Source organism: Bombina bombina, chromosome 1 (assembly GCF_027579735.1).
Source record: "Bombina bombina isolate aBomBom1 chromosome 1, aBomBom1.pri, whole genome shotgun sequence".
Classification (NCBI taxonomy): Eukaryota; Metazoa; Chordata; class Amphibia; order Anura; family Bombinatoridae; genus Bombina; species Bombina bombina.
Window position 1 is genome coordinate 1,445,760,146 of NC_069499.1, and position 20,663 is coordinate 1,445,780,808.

The following is a 20,663-nucleotide window of genomic DNA, read 5'->3' on the forward strand; positions in this document are numbered from 1 at the left end:
CCCCTGCATGCTCTCCTTCTGTCAACTCTCACATCAGCGACTGCTTATCTGGCATTTCCTCCTGGATGGCCTCTCACCACCTAAAAATAAATATGTCCAAGACCGAACTACTTCTAATTCCCCCCTCTAGCTTCACTCCAGTCTCTAATTTATCTATCACTTTTGGCGGCACCACTATCTCCCCATCACCCCAAGTCTGCTGCCTCGGAGTCACGCTTGACTTAAATCTGTCCTTCATTCCCCACATCCAACTGCTCTCTTCATCCTGCCGCAACCACCTACGCAAAATTCTTCCGTTTCTAAGTGCTGAAACTACCAAACAGCTCATCTACTCCCTGGTAATTTCCTGACTTGACTACTGTAACAACTTACTAACTGGCCTCCCTCTCTCCCGCCTCTCTCCCCTCCAATCCATCCTAAATTCATCTGCCAGGCTAATCCACCTCTCTCGAAGCTCTGTTTCTGCTGCACCTCTCTGTGAGTTAAATTCAAAATTCTCACCCTGACCTACAAAGCCCTCACCAATGCTGCCCCACCCTACCTGTCCTCACTCATCAACAAATATACTCCTGCCCATCCCCTAAGATCCAACAACAACCTGCTTCTTGCATCCTCTACCATCACCTCCTCTCATTCTAGGCTACAGGACTTCTCTCGTGCGGCACCAACCCTCTGGAACGCACTTCCTTGAGATGTCAGACTTGCCCCTAACCTCTCCTCCTTTAAACGTCCCCTAAAGACCTTTCTGTTCAGGGAAGCTTATCATCCAACTTATCAAGAAACTAACTTCACTTAACTAACAGTTGCCCTCTATCTCCTCACTAATATCATTCTCACCTCTGCAGTCCCCACCTCCTGTTTCCAATCCTCCTACCCATTTAGATTGTAAGTTCCCATGGGAATAGGGCCCTCAATTCCCCCTGTATTTGTCTGTAAAATGTTGTGTCTTATCGTATTGTTTCTCCACTGTACTGTTATCATTGTACCCATGGGCAGCACTGCAGAATCTGTCGGCGCTTTATAAATAAAGAATAATAATAATAATTCTCATGTCCGGTTCTTCCACAACAGAGTGGGGAAGTCCAAGTTCCAGTCGAACCTGTTGGGGCCCTCCCAGTGGCGGACCTTCAGGGCCCGGTCACACCTGCAACTTTTGCGACCCTGGAAGTTCTCCCCTGGGCATACCTGTTACCTCCGTCTGCTCTCCCTCCACGAATCATTGCTTGTATCAAAAAGGAGAGGGTGTCGGTGATTCTAATAGACCCTGCGTGGCCTTGCAGGATCTGGTTTGCAGACCTAGTGGAGATATCATCTCTCCCACCTTGGAGAATACCTCTGAAGAAGGACCTCCTTATTCAGGGTCCCTTCCTTCATCCAAATCTCGTTTCTCTTAAGCTGATTGCTTGGAGATTGAACGCTTAATTCTGTCTAAGCGTGGTTTTTCTGAGTCGGTCATTGAGACCATGATTCAGGCTCGCAAGCCTGTTACTAGAAAGATTTACCATAAGATATGGCGTAAATATCTTTATTGGTATGAATCCAAGGGCTACTATTGGAGTAGAATTAGAATTCCTAGAATTTTATCTTTTCTTCAGGAAGGCCTGGAGAAGGGATTGTCAGTAGCCTGAAGGTTCAGATTTCTGCTTTATCAGTTTTACTACATAAACATCTGGCGGATGTGCCAGATGTGCAATCTTTTTGTCAGGCCTTGGTCAAAATCAGGCCTGTCTAAGTCTGTTGCTCCTCCTTGGAGCCTTAACCTTGTTCTTAATGTTTTCCAGCTGACTCTGTTTGAGCCGTTGCATTCCATAGACATTAAGTTGTTATCTTGGAAGGTTTTGTTTCTTGTTGCTATCTCTTCTGCTCGAAGAGTCTCGGAACTCTAAGCTCTGCAGTGTGATTCCCCTTATCTTAATTTTCATGCCGATAAGGTGGTTCATCATACTAAGTTAGGTTTTCTTCCTAAGGTTGTTTCTAATAGAAATATCAATCAGGAAATTGTTGTTCCCTCTCTGTGTCCTAATCCTTCTTCTTCCAAAGAACGTGTGTTACACAATTTGGATGTTGTACATGCTTTTAAATTCTACTTACAGGTGACTAAGATTTTTCGCCAGTCCTCTGCCTTCTTTGTCTGTTTCTCTGGGAAACGTAAAGGCCAGAAAGCTACTGCTACTACTCTTTCTTTTTGGTTACAAAGTATAATTCGTTTGGCTTATGAGACTGCTGGACAGCAGCCTCCTGAGAGAATTATGGTTTATTCCACAAGAGCTGTTTCCTCTTCTGTGGCTTTCAAAAATGAAGTGGAACAAATTTGCTACTTTTTCCTCGGCTGAGGCTTCTTTTGGGAGAAAGGTTCTTTAAGCGGTGGTGCCTTCTGTTTAGGACTGCCTGTCTCACCCCTCCTTATTTATCCGAGTCCTCTAGCTTGGGTATTTTTTCCCCACAGTAATTACTCAAGCCGTGGACTCACCATGTCTTAGGAAAGAAAAACAAAAGAAATGCTTACCTGATAAATTGCTTTCTTTCCAAATATGGTGAGTCCTTGGCCCCACCCTTTATTTTAAAACAGTTGTTCTTTTGACTATAACCTCAGGCACCTCTTCACCTTGTGTTACTCCTTTTTCTCCATTTCGCTTCAGTCGAATGACTGGGGGTTGTGGGTAAGGGAGTGATACTTAACAGTTTAACTGTGGTGCTCTTTGCCTCGGGTTGTGGGTAAGGGAGTGATACTTAACAGTTTAACTGTGGTGCTCTTTGCCTCCTCCTGCTGGCCAGGAGTGATATTCACAACAGTAATTACTCAAGCCATGGACTCACAATATCCGGAAAGAAAGAAATGTATCAGGTAAGCATAAATTTTGTTTTTTCTCAAGTGACATACAATTACACAATTTAAACCATATAAATTAAATTTAAAAAATAAATATTTTAAATAGAATTCTATATGAGGAACCTTAATATAGAAAAGTTTACAGGTAACAAAACCTTCTACTCAGAAGCTACCCCTGTTGCCCAGAACATAATTAAAGTGATGGTAAATCCAAGAGTTATACAAATGCTAGTATTTACCAACACTTAAAATAATGTTGAGTTTATGTGATCATTTAATTAAAAAAAGGTGCTAAACTCACCCTGTCTGTATTACGGCAGCTCTAAAGTCTGAGCCTATGGCCGCCCCCGGCACATCGCTCTTCTTCTTTGAGGTGATGTTTCCACCTCTAAACCAATAGCTACTATCTGACAGTATTCTGTATGCTAGCATGGTTTAGAGGTGGAATCATCACCTCATCAGCAGAAGTGTGCTGTGCCGTGGGCTGCTGGAGGCTCTGACTTTACAGGCACAGATAGGTTACGTTTAGCACCCTTTTTCTATTATTATTTTTAGTGATGATAAATACTAGCATTTGTTAAATGCTCGGATTTACCATCATTTTAAATAAAATTACTTCCACAATATGTATTTCTTGATATACAGTCCAAAATACACAAGAAAAGACAGAAATCATTTTCTTTCTTTCAATATAATTTCTGAGTTATACAGTTCATGGGAATATATAGTCAGCAGCTTTGTCTTCAGTAAATAAATACATATTTTTAACAATTATAAATGTTGTGTTTTTTTCTTACACAGTTGTGTAATAGCACTTTTAACATCTTTGTTCCTAAGGCTGTAAATAAGAGGGTTTAACATTGGTGTTATCACATTGTAGAAAACAGTAAACTTTTTATCATTTTCAAATGAGTAGCTGGTTTTGGGTCTAAGATACATGAAAATGATTGTCCCAAAGAAAATAGCAACTACGGTAAGATGAGATGCACAAGTTGAAAAAGCTTTTTTCCTTCCTTTAGATGAACGGATTTGCAAAATAGCAGAAATTATGTAAATATAAGAGATTAGTGTTAATATAAATGAGGCACCAGCTGCAAGCCCACCCAAAACCAATATAACAATCATGTTAATACTTGTGTCCGTGCAGGACAATTTTAGTAGTGGAGGTATATCACAGAAAAAGTGGTTAACCTCTCTTGAACCACAAAAAGACAAGCTTGCTGTGAGCATAGTGTGAACAAATGAACAGAGGGAGCCTATGAACAAGCAGCTTAAGGCTAACTTAATGCAGATTTTCCGGCTCATTATCTGCGGATAACGCAACGGGTGACATATAGCCACGTAACGGTCATAACCCATAATGCTTAACAGCAAACATTCCGAACCTCCAAGAAAGTGGAAAAAGAATATTTGAGTAAAACATCCATTATAGGAAATATAGCAACGTTCCAACAAAAGCCCAACCAACATTTTAGGGACAGTTACTGAAGTAAAGGTTACATCCAATATAGATAGGTTGCATATGAACATGTACATTGGAGTGTGCAATTCACGAGTAATCCTTATTAGCACAATAAGCAAAGAATTACCTGTTAGTGTAGTAGTGTAGATAAAAGAGAAAAGCACAAAAAGGATAGTCTTAACCTTTGGATCACTAGAAAGTCCAGTTAAAAGAAAAGGACCTGTTCCAGTTTTATTAATCAAATTCATGGTGTCCTTCACTGAAATAAAATAAGAAAAATGTATTAAAGTAAACAATATGAGTCTGAAAGTTTCTCTTACTAAATGACTTACCTCCTGAAAATGAATTACTATTTTTTTTTCCTTTATAGATTGCTTGTTTATATTGTTATATGTACTTCAGCGTAAACAGTGGACCCTGTTAGAAACAATGACAGCCCATGTACCACATACGTGCAGAAACTGTCTATTGACAATATTTGGCACCGCTTGGCAGTTAAAGAGCAAACAAACAGATTTGCAGTGGATGGCATGACATCCTGCACTAACAGACAGCTAGATTACGAGTTTGGCGTTATAAGTGAAAAAGCATCATTATGCTTCATAACACTGCTTTTTCCCTAACGCCGCTATTACAAGTCTTGTCAGAATAGGTGTACCGCACACCTTTTTGGCCGTCACGCAACGTCAGTACCGCACTTCCATAGCGCCGGTATTACGAATTTGCCTGGGAGGCAAAAATGTGAGAGGTACACTCTATAACCACAAGATTCATACCGCCATTTAAAGTCAGTAGTTATGAGTTTTACATTACAAAGCTGTAGCATAAAACTCATAACTAAAGTGTTACAAAGTACACTAACACCCATAAACTACCCATTAACCCCTGAACCGAGGCCCTCCCGCATCGCAAATACTAAAATACAATGATTAACACCTAATCTGTCGCTCCGGACTTCGCCACCACTATTAAAATGTATTAACCCCTCTTCCACCGCTCCCCGACATTGTCGCCACAATAATAAACCTATTAACTCCTAAACTACCGCCCTCCCGCATTGCAAACACTACTTAAATATTATTAACGCTTAATCTGCCGTCCGCCCACACCGCCTCTATAATAAACCTATTAACCACTAAACCGCAAGCCCCCCACAACAAAATATACTAAATTAAACTATTAACCCCTAAACCTAACCCTAACGTAACCCTAAGCATAAGTCTAACCCTAACCCTAACACCCCCTAACTTAAATATAATTAAAATAAAGCTAACTAAACCTTACAATTATTACCTAAATAATACCTATTTAAAACTAAATACAAACTTACCTGTAAAAAAAACCTAAGCGAGCTACAATATAACTAATAGTTATATTGTAGCTATCTTAGGTTTTATTTTTATTTCACAGGTAAGTTCGTATTTATTTTAACTAGGTAGACTAGTTAGTAAATCGTTATTAATGATTTACTAACTACCTAGTTAAAATAAAAACAAATTTACCTGTAAAATAAAACCTAACCTGCCTTACCATAAAACATTACAATCAAATCAAAGAACTTAAATTAATCAAATACAATAATCTAAATAACAAAAAAAACACTAAATTACACAAAATAAAAAATGAAATTATCAAAAAATAAAATAATTACTCCTAAACTAATAGCCCTATCAAAATAACCCCCCCCCAAAAAAAAAAATATTAAAACCCCTAGCCTACACTAAACTGCCAATAGCCCTTAAAAGGGCCTTTTGCTTGGCATTGCCCCAAAGATAACAGCTCTTTTACCTGGCAAAAAAATTACAAACACCCCCCCCAACAGTAAAACCCACCACCCACACAACCAAACCCCCCAAATAAAACTCTATCTAAATAAATCTAAGCTAACCATTGCCGTGAAAAGGGCATTTGGATGGGCATTGCCCTTAAAGGGAATTTAGTTATTTTACGGTGCCCAAACCCTAAGCTAAAAATAAAACCCACCCAATAAACCCTTAAAAAAAAATTAACACTAACCCCCTACAATCCACTTACAGTTTTTTCGAAGACCGGACATCCATCCTCATCCAGCCGGCGAAGTCCTCATCCAAGCAGGCAGAAGTCCTCATCGAAGCTGGCAGAAGTCTTCATCCAAGCAGGCAGAAGTCTTCATCGTTGCGGCCAGAAGTCTTCATCCAAGCGGGCAGAGGTCTTCATCCAGACGGCATCTTCTATCTTCATCTTTCCGGCGCAGAGCGGGTCCATTTTCAAGATATCCGGCACGGAGTATCCTCTACTTCTGATTGTCGCTGGAAAATGAAGTTCACTTTAAGTGACGTCATCCAAGATGGTGTCCCTTACATTCCGATTGGCTGGCTGAATTATATCAGCCAATAGGAATTAAAGGGGAAAAATTCCTATTGGCTGATCCAATCAGCCAATAGGATTGAGCTTTAATCCTATTGGCTGATCCAATCAGCCAGTAGGATTGAGCTTGCATTCTATTGGCTATTCCAATCAACCAATAGAATGCAAGCTCAATCCTATTGGCTGATTGGACCAGCCAATATGATTTTTCCCCTTTAATTCCTATTGGCTGATAGAATTCTATCAGCCAATAGGAATGCAAGGAACGCCATCTTGGATGACATCACTTAAAGTGAACTTCATTTTCTAGCGACGATCAGAAGAAGAGGATACTCCGCGCCAGATGTCTTGAAGATGGACCCGCTCCACGCCGGATGGATGAAGATAGATGATGTCGTCTGGATAAAGACTTCTGCTGGCTTCGATGAGGACTTCTGCCTGCTTTGATGAGGACTTCGCCGGCTGGATGAGGATGGATGTCCGGTCTTCAAAAAAACTGTAAGTGGATTGTCGGGGGTTAGTGTTAGGTTTTTTTAAGGGTTTATTAGTTGGGTTTTATTTTTAGCTTAGGGTTTGGGCACTGTAAAAGATCTAAATGCCCTTTTAAGCTCAATGCCCATCCAAATCCCCTTTTCAGGGCAATGATTAGCTTAGGTTTATTTAGAAAGAGTTTTATTTGGGGGGTTTGGTTCATTTTTATTGCCAGGTAAAAGAGCTGTTATCTTTGGGGCAATGCCCTGCAAAAGATCTAAATGCCCTTTTAAGGGCAATGCCCATCCAAATGCCCTTTTCAGGGCAATGGTTAGCTTAGGTTTATTTAGAAAGAGTTTTATTTGTGGGGTTTGGTTAATTTTTATTGCCAGGTAAAAGAGCTGTTATCTTTGGGGCAATGCCCTGCAAAAGGCCCTTTTAAGGGCTTTTGGCAGTTTAGTGTAGGCTAAGGGTTTTATTATTTTGGGGGGGGGGGGCTTTTTTATTTTGATAGGGCTATTTGATTAGGAGTAATTCGTTAAATTTGTATTTATTTTAACTAGGTAGTTAGCAAATAGTTAATAACTATTTACTAACTAGTCTACCTAGTTAAAATAAATACAAACTTACAAGTGAAATAAAATTAAAACCTAGGATAGCTACAATATAACTATTAGTTATTTTGTAGCTAGCTTAGGTTTTTTTTACAGGTAAGTTTGTATTTAGTTTTAAATAGGTATTATTTAGGTAATAATTGTAAGGTTTGTTTAGCTTTATTTTAATTATATTTAAGTTAGGGGGTGTTAGGGTTAGACTTATGCTTAGGTTTATGTTAGGGTTATGGTTAGGTTTAGGGGTTAATATAGTTATGTAGTGTTGGTGATGTGGGCCAGATGTTTAGGGGTTAATAACTTTAGTATAGTTGTGGCGACATTGGGGGCAGCAGATTAGGGGTTAATAAGTTTAGGTAGGTGGCAGCGATGTTAGGGGCGGCAGATTAGGGTCTAATAACTCTAATGTAGGTTGCGGCGATGTTAGGGGCGGCAGATTAGGGGTTAATAACTGTAATGTAGGTGGCAGCGATGTTAGTGGCAGCTGATTAGGGGTGTTTAGACATGGTTTTTATGTTAGGGTGTTAGGTTTAAAAATAACCTTTTCTTTCCCCATAGACATCAATGGGGCTGCGTTAAGGAGCTTTTGTTTCCGCGATCGCAGGTGTTAGGCTTCTTTTTTGCCGGCTCTCCCCATTGATGTCTATGGGGAAATCATGCACGAGCATGTCAAAGCAGCGCTTTTATTTCGGTGCTGTATGGAGTTCAACGCCACCATATCGCCAACACAAGCCTGCTTTTTACAAACTTGTAGTAGCCACACTATAGGGAGGTGAATTAACGCCACTTTTGTGGCGGTCGTTAATTTCCCTACAGTGCTCAAAACTCGTAATCTAGCTGAGAGCACGCTACAAATGTTTCTCCTATATTACCATTTGTGTGATTTTTGGTAACATCATACTGGTAACGTAAACAATATTTACACAATACACACCTATATTGCATGGGGAGTTTAACCGAAAGTGCAGGGTGCATTTTCCTTAGTCCGACATGTAGTATTGCTAGTGGATGTTAAAACAGGTTAGTGTTTGGTTCATATTACAAGGGGTGAGTTAAGTATTGCACTCAAGCCCAGCACAAAATAGCACTAAAAAATGTAGCTCTTTTGGAGACCTGAAGTAAAGTGTTAATGCTTGAATGCATGCCTCCTAACATTTGTCGCTGGGTTTTATGGCTTAGGGGGCTGAGGGGCCCCTTTTAGTTTTGTGCGGGAGATCATGGGTGAATAGTGGTTATTTAGCGTGCAAAATAGGAACATAGCCGGCACTACTCCATAGTTGATTCAGATTAAAGCAAGAAGTTTATTAGATGTCAATTAAAAGGCATACACAAACGCAGAACCCATCTGACATGTTTCGGCAGACAATGCCTTAATTATAGATGTGTTCTCTAGTAAAACCAACACACTTTTAAAACACAAGATGTGATGCTATTGGGTGTTTTCTACTCACAAGACCTAATTATAATGTAATGTTAAAGGGGTATATTACCTTCAAAATATTGCTCTCTTATTCATTGTTGGAAACAATTTGATCTTGTCTATTTACATATTGTTGACAATCAGCCACTAAAATAATGACTCTTAAAGAAAAAGCTATATATTTATTCATACATCTAATGCATTTAGAGATTTACTAGTTAGTGCCAAATCGTAAATGACCACAGCACTTTCCATTTTCTGTCCGTTTGGGACCAAGGCTATTTTTACATTTTTGCGGTGTTTGTGTTTAGCTGTAATTTTCCTCTTACTCATTTACTGTACCCACACATATTATTTTACTTATATTTTTTTTTATTTATATTTTCTCGCCATTAAATGGACTTTCTAAAGATACTATTATTTTCATCATATCCTATAATTTACTATTAAAAAATTATAAAATATGAGGAACAAATGGAAAAAAACACACTTTTTCTAACTTTGACCCCCAAAATCTGTTACACATCTACAACCACCAAAAAACACTCATGCTAAAAAGTTTCTAAATTTTGTCCTGAGTTTATAAATACCCAATGCTTACATGTGCTTTGCTTTTTTTGCAAGTTATAGGGTAATAAATACAAGTAGCACTTTACTATTTCCAAACCACTTTTGTTTTCAAAATTAGCGCTAGTTACATTGGAACACTGATATCTGTCAGGAATCCCTGAATATCCCTTGATATGTATATATATATATTTTTTAGAAGACATCCCAAAGTATTGATCTAGGCTCATTTTGGTATATTCCATGCCACCATTTCACCGCCAAATGCGATCAAATAAAAAAAAATTGTTTACTTTTTACAAATTTTTTCACAAACTTTAGGTTTCTCACTGAAATTATTTACAAACAACTTGTGCAATTATGGCACAAATGGATGTAAATGCTTCTCTGGGAATCCCTTTGTTTAGAAATAGCAGACATATATGGCTTTGGCATTGCTTTTTGGTAATTAGAAGGCCGCTAAATGCCACTGCGCACCACACATGTATTATGCCCAGCAGTGATGGGGTTAATTAGGGTGCATGTAGGGAGCTTGTAGGGTTAATTTTAGCTTTAGTATAGTGTAGTAGACAACCCAAAGTATTGATCTAGGCCCATTTTGGTATATTTCATGCCACCATATCACCGCCAAATGAGATCAAATTAAAAAAAAGTTCATTTTTTCACAATCTTTAGGTTTCTCACTGAAATGATTTACAAACATCTTGTGCAATTATGGCACAAATGGTTATAAATGCTTCTCTGGGATCCCCTTTGTTCAGAAATAGCAGACATATATGGCTTTGGCGTTGTTTTTGGTAATTAGAAGGTCTCTAAATGCTGCTGCGCATCACACGTGTATTATGGCTAGCAGTGAAGGGGTTAATTAGGTAGCTTGTAGGGAGCTTGCAGGGTTAGTTTTAGCTTTAGTGTAGAGATCAGCCTCCCAACTGCCACATCACACCCCCTGATTCCTCCCAAACAGCTCTCTTCCCTCCCTCACCCCACAATTGTCCCCGCCATCTTAAGTACTGGCAGAAAGTCTGCCAGTAGTAAAATAAAAGGTATGTTTTTTTTATTTATTTTTATAGCATATTTACATATGCTGGTGTGTAGGATCCCCCCTTAGCCCCCAACCTCCCTGATTCCCCCGCCAAACAGCTCTCTAACCCTCCCCCTCTAACTTATTAGAAGCCATCTTGGGTACTGGCAGCTGTCCCCCCTAAACGGCCGCCCTCCCGCATTTATTATTAAATATTAACCCCTAATGTGCCGTCCCCCCACACCGCCGCTATAATAAACCTATTAACCCCTAAACCACAAGCCCTCACCAATGAAATAAACTAAAATAAACTATTAACCCCTAAACGGAAAGCCCCCCACAATGAAATAAACTAAAATAAACTATTAAAGGGACATGCCACCCACGTTTTTTCTTTTATGATTTAGAAAGAAAATGCAATTTTAAACATCTTTCTAATTTACTTATATTATCTAATTTGTTTTATTCTCTTGATATTCTTTGATGAAAAGCATATATAGATATGCTCACTAGCTGCTGTTTGGTTGCTGCACATAGAAGAATTTCCGATGCTATACAGATATGGTAGGTGTTAAAACAACAAACTGTACAGAATGACTAGAATAATTACAGCAAAAATACTCCCCTCTTGAGTGACCGCAGCCTTCTATCAGTCTCTCCCAAAGGACTGTTTATAGATTAGTGGAATTTGGATGTAGAGGCGCTGGTCTTTTTTCCTTTTATGTTTTGTTTGGCACACTGAAGAAAGAAACTTGGCTTGTAATTTGCAAAAGTTAACACCAAATAATGTGCAGTATACTTACTCCAAAAAATTCAGAGTTCAGCCTCTTCACATAGATTTGTAGCCTGGTTTGCCCATATTTACGATTTAACAGATATCTGTAGACAATGGAGATTACACTGAAAGTGATTGTATCTCACAAGTTATATAAAGTGCAGTATACTCACTCCGAATAATTCGGAATCCGGTTCCTCAAATGTGGTTTGTAGCTTAAAAATACTTCCAAAAAGGCAGCAGAGAAAAATACTTGTTATGACAAACAAATATTTATTAAAACATGTTGATAAAAGCTCTTATTTTGGCTCTACGCGTTTCAACGACTGAAATAGTCTTTTTCAAGAGCAGTAAAAATCACTTTCAGTGTAATCTCCATTGTCTACAGATATCTGTTAAATCGTAAATATGGGCAAACCAGGCTACAAATCTATGTGAAGAGGCTGAACTCTGAATTTTTCGGAGTAAGTATACTGCACATTATTTGGTGTTAACTTTTGCAAATCACAAGCCAAGTTTCTTTCTTCAGTGTGCCAAACAAAACATAAAAAGATAAAAGACCAGCGCCTCTACATCCAAATTCCACTGCTGCACATAGAAGCATCGTGTGATTTGCTCACCATGTGCATTGCTTTTTCTTCAAATAAGAATATTTAAAAAATGAAGCAAAATAAATAATGGAAGTAAATTGTAATGTTGTTTAAATTTCTATTCTCTATCTGAATCATGAAAGAAAGATTTTGGGTTTAGTGGCCCTTTAACCCCTAAACCGAAAGCCCCCACAATGGAATATACTAAAATAAACTATTAACCCCTAAACCTAACGACCCCCTAAATGTATATTAAAATTACAATTTCCCTATCTTAAATTAAATTAAAACTTACCTGTCAAAAAATAATAATTTTAAACTAACAATTAAACTATTATATTTATTAAACTAAAAATAAGCTAACTACCAATTAAATAAAACTAAACTACACATTAAAAATTCCTATCTAATTACAAAAAAATAACTAAATTACAAAAAATAACAAACAAATGATCAAAAATAAAAAAGAATTACACCTTATCTAATAGCCCTTAAAAAAAAAAAAAAAAAAAACAATATAAAAAAAACCTACAATAAACTACCAATGGCCCTTAAAAGGGCCTTTTGTGGGGCATTGCCCTAAAGATATCAGCTCTTTTACTTCAACAACTGTAAGTGGATCGTCGGGAGTTAGTGTTTTTTTAAGGTTTTTTAGGGTGGGTTTTTTTAGATTAGGGTTTGGGCAATGTAACGGCTAGATTTAGAGTTTTGTCGGTAACGACCTGCGTAGCTAACGCTGGCTTTTTTCTGGCCGCACCTTTAAAATAACTCTGCTACTGAGAGTCCACAGAATGGCTGCGTTCGGCTCCAAAAAAGGAGCGTAGAGCATATTTAACGCAACTTCAACTCTCGATACCAGAGTTGCTTACGGAAGCGGCCAGCTTCAAAAACGTGCTTGTGCACGATTCCCCCATAGGAAACAATGGGGCTGTTTGAGCTGAAAAAAAACCTAACACCTGCAAAAAAGCCGCGTTCAGCTCCTAACGCAGCCCCATTGTTTCCTATGGGGAAACACTTCCTACGTCTGCACCTAACACCCTAACATGTACCCCGAGTCTAAACACCCCTAACCTTACACTTATTAACCCCTATTCTGCCGCCCCCGCTATCGCTGACCCCTGTATATTATTTTTAACCCCTAATCTGCCGCTCCGTAAACCGCAGCTACTTACATTATCCCTATGTACCCCTAATCTGCTGCCCCTAACACCGCCGACCCCTATATTATATTTATTAACCCCTAATCTGCCCCCCACAACGTCGCCTCCACCTGCCTACACTTATTAACCCCTAATCCGCCTCACTAACCCTATAATAAATAGTATTAACCCCTAATCTGCCCTCCCTAACATCGCCGACACCTAACTTCAATTATTAACCCCTAATCTGCCGACAGGAGCTCACCGCTATTCTAATAAATGTATTAACCCCTAAAGCTAAGTCTAACCCTAACACTAACACCCCCCTAAGTTAAATATAATTTTAATCTAACGAAATTAATTAACTCTTCTTAAATAAATTATTCCTATTTAAAGCTAAATACTTACCTGTAAAATAAATCCTAATATAGCTACAATATAAATTATAATGATATTATAGCTATTTTAGGATTAATCTTTATTTTACAGGTAACTTTGTATTTATTTTAACCAGGTACAATAGCTATTAAATAGTTAAGAACTATTTAATAGCTAAAATAGTTAAAATAATTACAAATTTACCTGTAAAATAAATCCTAACCTAAGTTACAATTAAACCTAACACTACACTATCAATAAATAAATTAAATAAAATACCTATAATTATCTACAATTAAACCTAACACTACACTATCAATAAATAAATTAAATACAATTCCTACAAATAAATACAATGAAATAAACTAACTAAAGTACAAAAAATAAAAAAGAACTAAGTTACAAAAAATAAAAAAATATTTACAAACATTAGAAATATATTACAACAATTTTAAACTAATTACACCTACTCTAAGCCCCCTAATAAAATAACAAAGCCCCCCAAAATAAAAAAATGCCCTACCCTATTCTAAATTACTAAAGTTCAAAGCTCTTTTACCTTACCAGCCCTGAACAGGGCCCTTTGCGGGGCATGCCCCAAGAAGTTCAGCTCTTTTGCCTGTAAAAAAAAACATACAATACCCCCCCCCCAACATTACAACCCACCACCCACATACCCCTAATCTAACCCAAACCCCCCTTAAATAAACCTAACACTAAGCCCCTGAAGATCTCCCTACCTTGAGTCGTCTTCACCCAGCCGAGCCAAATTCTTCATCCAAGCGGAGCAAGAAGAGGTCCTCCATCCAGTAGAAGTCTTCATCCAAGCGGGGCAGAAGAGGTCTTCCATCCGATTGAAGTCTTCATCCAAGCGGAATCTTCTATCGTCATCCATCCGGAGCAGAGCGGCAGCATCCTGAAAACCTCCGACGCGGAACATCCATCCTGGCCGACGACTGAACGACGAATGACGGTTCCTTTAAATAACGTCATCCAAGATGGCGTCCCTCGAATTCCGATTGGCTGATAGGATTCTATCAGCCAATCGGAATTAAGGTAGAAATATTCTGATTGGCTGATGGAATCAGCCAATCAGAATCAAGTTCAATCCGATTGGCTGATCCAATTTGTTATTTTATTAGGGGGCTTAGAGTAGGTGTAATTAGTTTAAAATTGTTGTAATATATTTCTAATGTTTGTAAATATTTTTTTATTTTTTGTAACTTAGTTCTTTTTATTTTTTGTACTTTAGTTAGTTTATTTCATTGTATTTATTTGTAGGAATTGTATTTAATTTATTTATTGATAGTGTAGTGTTAGGTTTAATTGTAGATAATTATAGGTATTTTATTTAATTTATTTATTGATAGTGTAGTTTTAGGTTTAATTGTAACTTAGGTTAGGATTTATTTTACTGGTAATTTTGTAATTATTTTAACTAGGTAACTATTAAATAGTTATTAACTATTTAATAGCTATTGTACCTGGTTAAAATAAATACAAAGTTACCTGTAAAATAAATATTAATCCTAAAATAGCTATAATATAAATATAATTTATATTGTAGCTATATTAGGATTTATTTTACAGGTAATTATTTAGCTTTAAATAGGAATAATTTATTTAAGAAGAGTTAATTAATTTCGTTAGATTAAAATTATATTTAATTTAGGGGGGTGTTAGTGTTAGGGTTAGACTTAGCTTTAGGGGTTAATACATTTATTAGAATAGCGGTGAGGTCTGGTCAGCAGATTAGGGGTTAATAATTGAAGTTAGGTGTCGGCGATGTTAGGGAGGGCAGATTAGGGGTTAATACTATTTATTATAGGGTTATTGAGGCGGATTAGGGGTTAATAACTTTATTATAGTAGCGGTGCGGTCCGCTCGGCAGATTAGGGGTTAATAAGTGTAGGCAGGTGGAGGCGACGTTGAGGGGGGCAGATTAGGGGTTAATAAATATAATATAGGGGTCGGCGGTGTTAGGGGCAGCAGATTAGGGGTACATAGCTATAATGTAGGTGGCGGCTCTTTGCGGACGGCAGATTAGGGGTTAATAAGTGTAGGTAGCTGGCGGCGACGTTGAGGGGGGCAGGTTAGGGGTTAATAAATATAATATAGGGGTCGGCGGTGTTAGGGGCAGCAGATTAGGGGTACATAAGGATAACGTAGGTGGCGGTCGGCAGATTAGGGGTTAAAAAAATGTATTCGAGTGTCGGCGATGTGGGGGGGCCTCGGTTTAGGGGTACATAGGTAGTTTATGGGTGTTAGTGTACTTTAGAGTACAGTAGTTAAGAGCTTTATGAACCGGCGTTAGCCCAGAAAGCTCTTAACTACTGACTTTTTTCTGCGGCTGGAGTTTTGTCGTTAGATTTCTAACGCTCACTTCAGACACGACTCTAAATACCGGAGTTAGAAAGATCCCATTGAAAAGATAGGATACGCAATTGACGTAAGGGGATCTGCGGTATGGAAAAGTCGCGGCTGAAAAGTGAGCGTTAGACCCTTTTTTGAATGACTCCAAATACCGGCGGTAGCCTAAAACCAGCGTTAGGAGCCTCTAACGCTGGTTTTCACGGCTACCGCCAAACTCCAAATCTAGGCCTAAAAGAGCTAAATGCCAATTTTATTTTACAGGTAAATTAGCTGATATCTTTGGGGCAATGCCCCACAAAAGGACATTTTAAGGGCAATTGGTAGTTTATTGTAGGCTAGGGTTTTTTTTTTATTTTGGGGGACTTTTTTATTTTGATAGGGCTGCTAGATTAGGTGTAATTCTTTTTTTATTTTGGATGATTTCTTTTTTTATTTTGTGCAAGATATATTTTTAGGGGGTGTTTAATTTGTTGTAGCAAAAGAGCTGTTTAACTTATGGCAATGCCCTACAAAAGGCCCTTTTAAGGGCCCTTGGTAGTTTGGGGGTGGGGGTTTGTATAGTGTTAGGGGGTGTTTGTATATTTTTGTAGCAAAAGAGCTGTTTATCTCAGGGCATTGCCCTACAAAAGGCCCTTTTAAAGGCCCCCCAAAAGGCCCTTTTAAGGGCCCTTGGTAGTTTATTCTAGATTAGGCTTTTTTATTTTGAGGTGTTTTTTTAAGGGTATTAGAATAGGAACAATCTTTATTTTTTTGCATAATTTTGTTTCTTTTTTGTAATGGTAGTTTTTTTTATTTTTTGTAATGGTAGTTTTTTTATTTTTTGTAATGGTAGGTTTATTTATTTTTTGTAATTGTAGGTTTTTTTATTTTTTGTAATGGTAGGTTTTTTTATTTTTTGTAATGGTAGGTTTTTTATTTTTTGTAATGGTAGGTTTTTTATTTTTTTGTAATGGTAGGTTTTTTATTTTTTGTAATGTTAGGTTTTAGTGTAAGGCACGTTAGGTTTTATTTCACAGGTAAGTTTGTATTTATTTTAGCTAGGTAGTTAGTAAATAGTTAATAACTATTTACAAACTAGTCTACCTAGTTAAAATAAATACAAACTTACCTGTGAAATAAAAATAAAACCTAAGCTAGCTACAATATAACTATTAGTTATATTGTAGATAGCTTAGGTTTTATTTTACAGGTATTTAGTTTTAACTAGGTATTATTTAGTTAATAATTGTAAATTTAATTTAGATCTATTTTAATTATTTTAAAGTTAGGGGGTGTTAGGGTTAGGTTTAGGGTTAGGGGTTAATATTTTAATTTAGGTTATTGCAATGTGGGGGGCTGGCGGTTTAGGGGTTAATAGGTTTATTTAGTTTCTAATTTAGATCTAGTTTAATTATGTTAAAGTTAGGGGGTGTTAAGGTAACGTTAGGGTAAGGGTTACGGGTTAGGGTTATGGGTTAATAGTTTAATTTAGGTTGTTGCGATGTGGGGGGCTGGCGGTTTAGGGAATAATAGGTTTATTTAGTGGTAGTGATGTGGGAGGCCAGAGGTTTAGGGGTTAATAACTTTATTTAGGTGGCGGCGATATCAGGAGCGGCGGAATAGGGGTTAATAACTTTAGTATAGTGGCAGCGATATCAGGAGTGGCAGTTTAGGGGTTAATAACATTAAGTAGGTGTTGGCGATGTCAGGGGCAGCAGATTAGGGGTGTTTATGTTAGGGTGTTAGGTTTAAACTGTAGTTTCTTTTTACCCATAGACATAAATTGGGCTGCGTTACAGAGCTTTTGTTTCCGCGATCGCAGATGTTCGACTTTTTTTTGCCGGCTCTCCCCATTGATGTCTATAGGGAATACGTGCACAAGCACGTCAAACACAGCAATTGTTTTGGGAGCGGTATGGAGCTTAAAATCTCAATATCGCCCGCACAAAAAAGTGTTTTTTTAAACTTGTAATAGCAGCACTATAGGAAATTAAATAACGCCACTTTTGTGGCGTTCTTTACTTTGCCTATAGCGTTCAAAACTCGTAATCTAGGTGACTGTGAGCCAGGAATTCTAAGGTTTCCAGGTCATTGTGTCCAATAGTTGTAACAGGTGTCTGGTGTCCCTCAAGTAATGACTTAGACAAAAAACTAATGGCTGCAAAATGCCATCCAGGCATTCTGACAGAGACTCACTTAAGTCTAAAGCTACCTTTTCATCATATTTACACATTACACACCTATATTGCATGACGTGGTATTGCTAGTGGATGTGAAAACAGGTTTATGTTTGGTTCATATTACAAGGTGTAAGTTAAGTATTGCACTCAAACCCAACACAAAATATGACAACATTTTTTAGCTCTTTTGGAGACCTGAAGTAAAGTGTTAATGCTTGAATACATACCTCCCAACATTTGTCGCTGGTATTTAGGGCTTAGGAGTCTGAGGGGCCCCTTTTAGTTTTGTGTGGGAGGTCATGGGTGGATAGTGGTTATGCCTGGAGAGTTGGTGAGCATGTCTGGTTGATCAATCGGTGGGGATAACATAAAAACCCTGCACGGACAGCTGGACAGAGCTCAGAATTAGTGACTGTCCCTCTCAAATCAGTATGGTTGGGAGTATACTAAAAGAGCGAAGTGCTCAACCTGGGAAGTGCTCAACCAAGGAGCAGCCTATTTTTGCAAAGTGCGCTTCTCTCTTTTAGTATATGCAAATTATGACCCTGAGTAAAGTCTCCCTAGTGTGATGCATTGACCCGTTTCTCAATGTGCCCAGAGGGATATGGCTGCAACTCACTGATGAGGCCCACACTAGGCCAAAACATACATTTTGGGTTTTGCCTTTTCCCATTCGGAGAGTGATTTCCTGGTATTTTGGGATTTGACTGCACTGTTTAGTCAGAACCAGACCGATATACTACAGGATAATTCTTCTCTTTGAAAGGCAGATTTTGAGCAAAAAGAGGCTACTCCTAGGGTGGTAACTAGCCATAGAACAAGCTATTATGCTATTGTTTTTTTTCCCAGGTTGAGTGCTTCTATCTTTTAGTATATGCAAATTATGACTCTGAGGGAAGTCTCCCTAAGGGTTATGCGGGGAACTAGACGTGGATCCGTTCAGTGCATCTAGAGAGATATGGCTGCACCTCACAGACAAGGCCCACACTAGGCCAAACATACATCTGGGGTTTTGCCTTTTCTTTCTTTCAGAGAGGCATTGCCTTGTATTTTGGGACTGGACAGCACTGTTTAGTCAGGATCAGACTGATATACTACAGGAAAGTTTTTCTCTGTGAAAGGCACATGTAGAGCAAAAAGAGGCTGCTCTTATGGTAGTAACTAGCCATAGAACAAGCTATTATGCTATTATTCATTCCCAGGTTGAGCGCTTCTCTCTTTTAGTACAGGATATTTGAGAGATCTGCATGTAAAATATATTCATATAAATAATGTCATATATATATATATATATATATATATATATATATATATATATATATATATATACAGGTAGCCCTCAGTTTACGCTGGGGTTAAGTTCCAGAAGGAATGGTTGTAAATCAAAACCGTTGTAAATTGAAACCCAGTTTATAATGTAAGTCAATGGGAAGTGAGGGAGTTAGGTTCCAGGCCCCTCTCAAAATTGGCAGTAACACCTAATACATTATTTTTAAAGCTTTTAAATGAAGACTTTAAATACTAAACAGCATTATAAACCTAATAGAATAATCACACAACACAGAATATATAATTAAACTAAGTTAAATGAAGAAAAACATTTGCTAAACAGCATTATACACCTAATAAAATAATCACACAACACAGACTTGCATTTTTCTGCAAACAGTTATTTCTATGCATTCCAATCTGCACTGATTTATAGACAGGAAAATATTGTTCCTTTGCAAGCTGCTCGATAGCTCAGGTCTGGTTAAACTGATTAATTTCAGCTTGCTTGGCTTGCATATCTATGTATGTATTTTCTTTTTGTTTGTTTTTTTTGTTTTACATTTTCTTTTATTGAGGTTTCCAAAAACAGCAAAACACACAATAAGACTACAAAACAGTATACATAAGTAATCATTGCGAAAAATGTCAAATACATTACAATGCTAAATGTACACAGACATCTAGGATGAAGAACAAGCAGTATTGAGTAAATCAAACCTCTTTTTTCTATGAAAGGTGAATTATGAAAAGTAGGGTTGGATAAGAGAGTATAGTTACGATAGATCTAATGGGATTTATGATATAGATAAGTATGATACCAGATATAACTTAACAACTGGAATAAATAATGTGGTAGAACTGGTGGCACTAACATGGCAAAATGTACACAGACATCTAAGATGAAGAGCTAGCAGTAATGAGTAAATCAAACCTCATTTTTCTATGAATGATGAGTTATGAAAAGTAGGGTCGGATAAGAGAGTATAGTTACGGTAGATCTAATGGGATTTATGATATAGATAAGTATAATACCAGATATAACTAAGCGAGTGGAATATATAATGTGGTAGAACTGGTAGAACTAACATGGTAAAATAAGTAAATAGGGGTAAGCAGGGTACGACATAGACAAGATAAGTCGTGTAGTTAAATCTCCCAAAGTAGGAGGTGTATTATTATGGGGGGGTGGAGGTGGGCATTAAAATAAAGGAGGTATACTAAGATGGACTTCACATTATTAAGATATTTG

General features: G+C 37.7%; 1 protein-coding gene across 1 annotated transcript; it reads right to left on the reverse strand.

The window, feature by feature from the left end:
- Positions 1 to 3,601: 3,601 nt before the first annotated feature.
- Positions 3,602 to 4,540, reverse strand: LOC128666183 (olfactory receptor 1020-like). The gene has a single exon (XM_053720641.1). The coding sequence runs from the start codon at positions 4,538 to 4,540 to the stop codon at positions 3,602 to 3,604; it is 939 nt and encodes a 312-aa protein (XP_053576616.1).
- Positions 4,541 to 20,663: the final 16,123 nt, after the last annotated feature.

Coding starts and splice junctions, on each gene's coding strand:
- LOC128666183 (XM_053720641.1), bottom strand. CDS start 4,540: ATGAATTTGATTAATAAAACTGGAACAGGTCCTTTTCTTTTAACTGGA.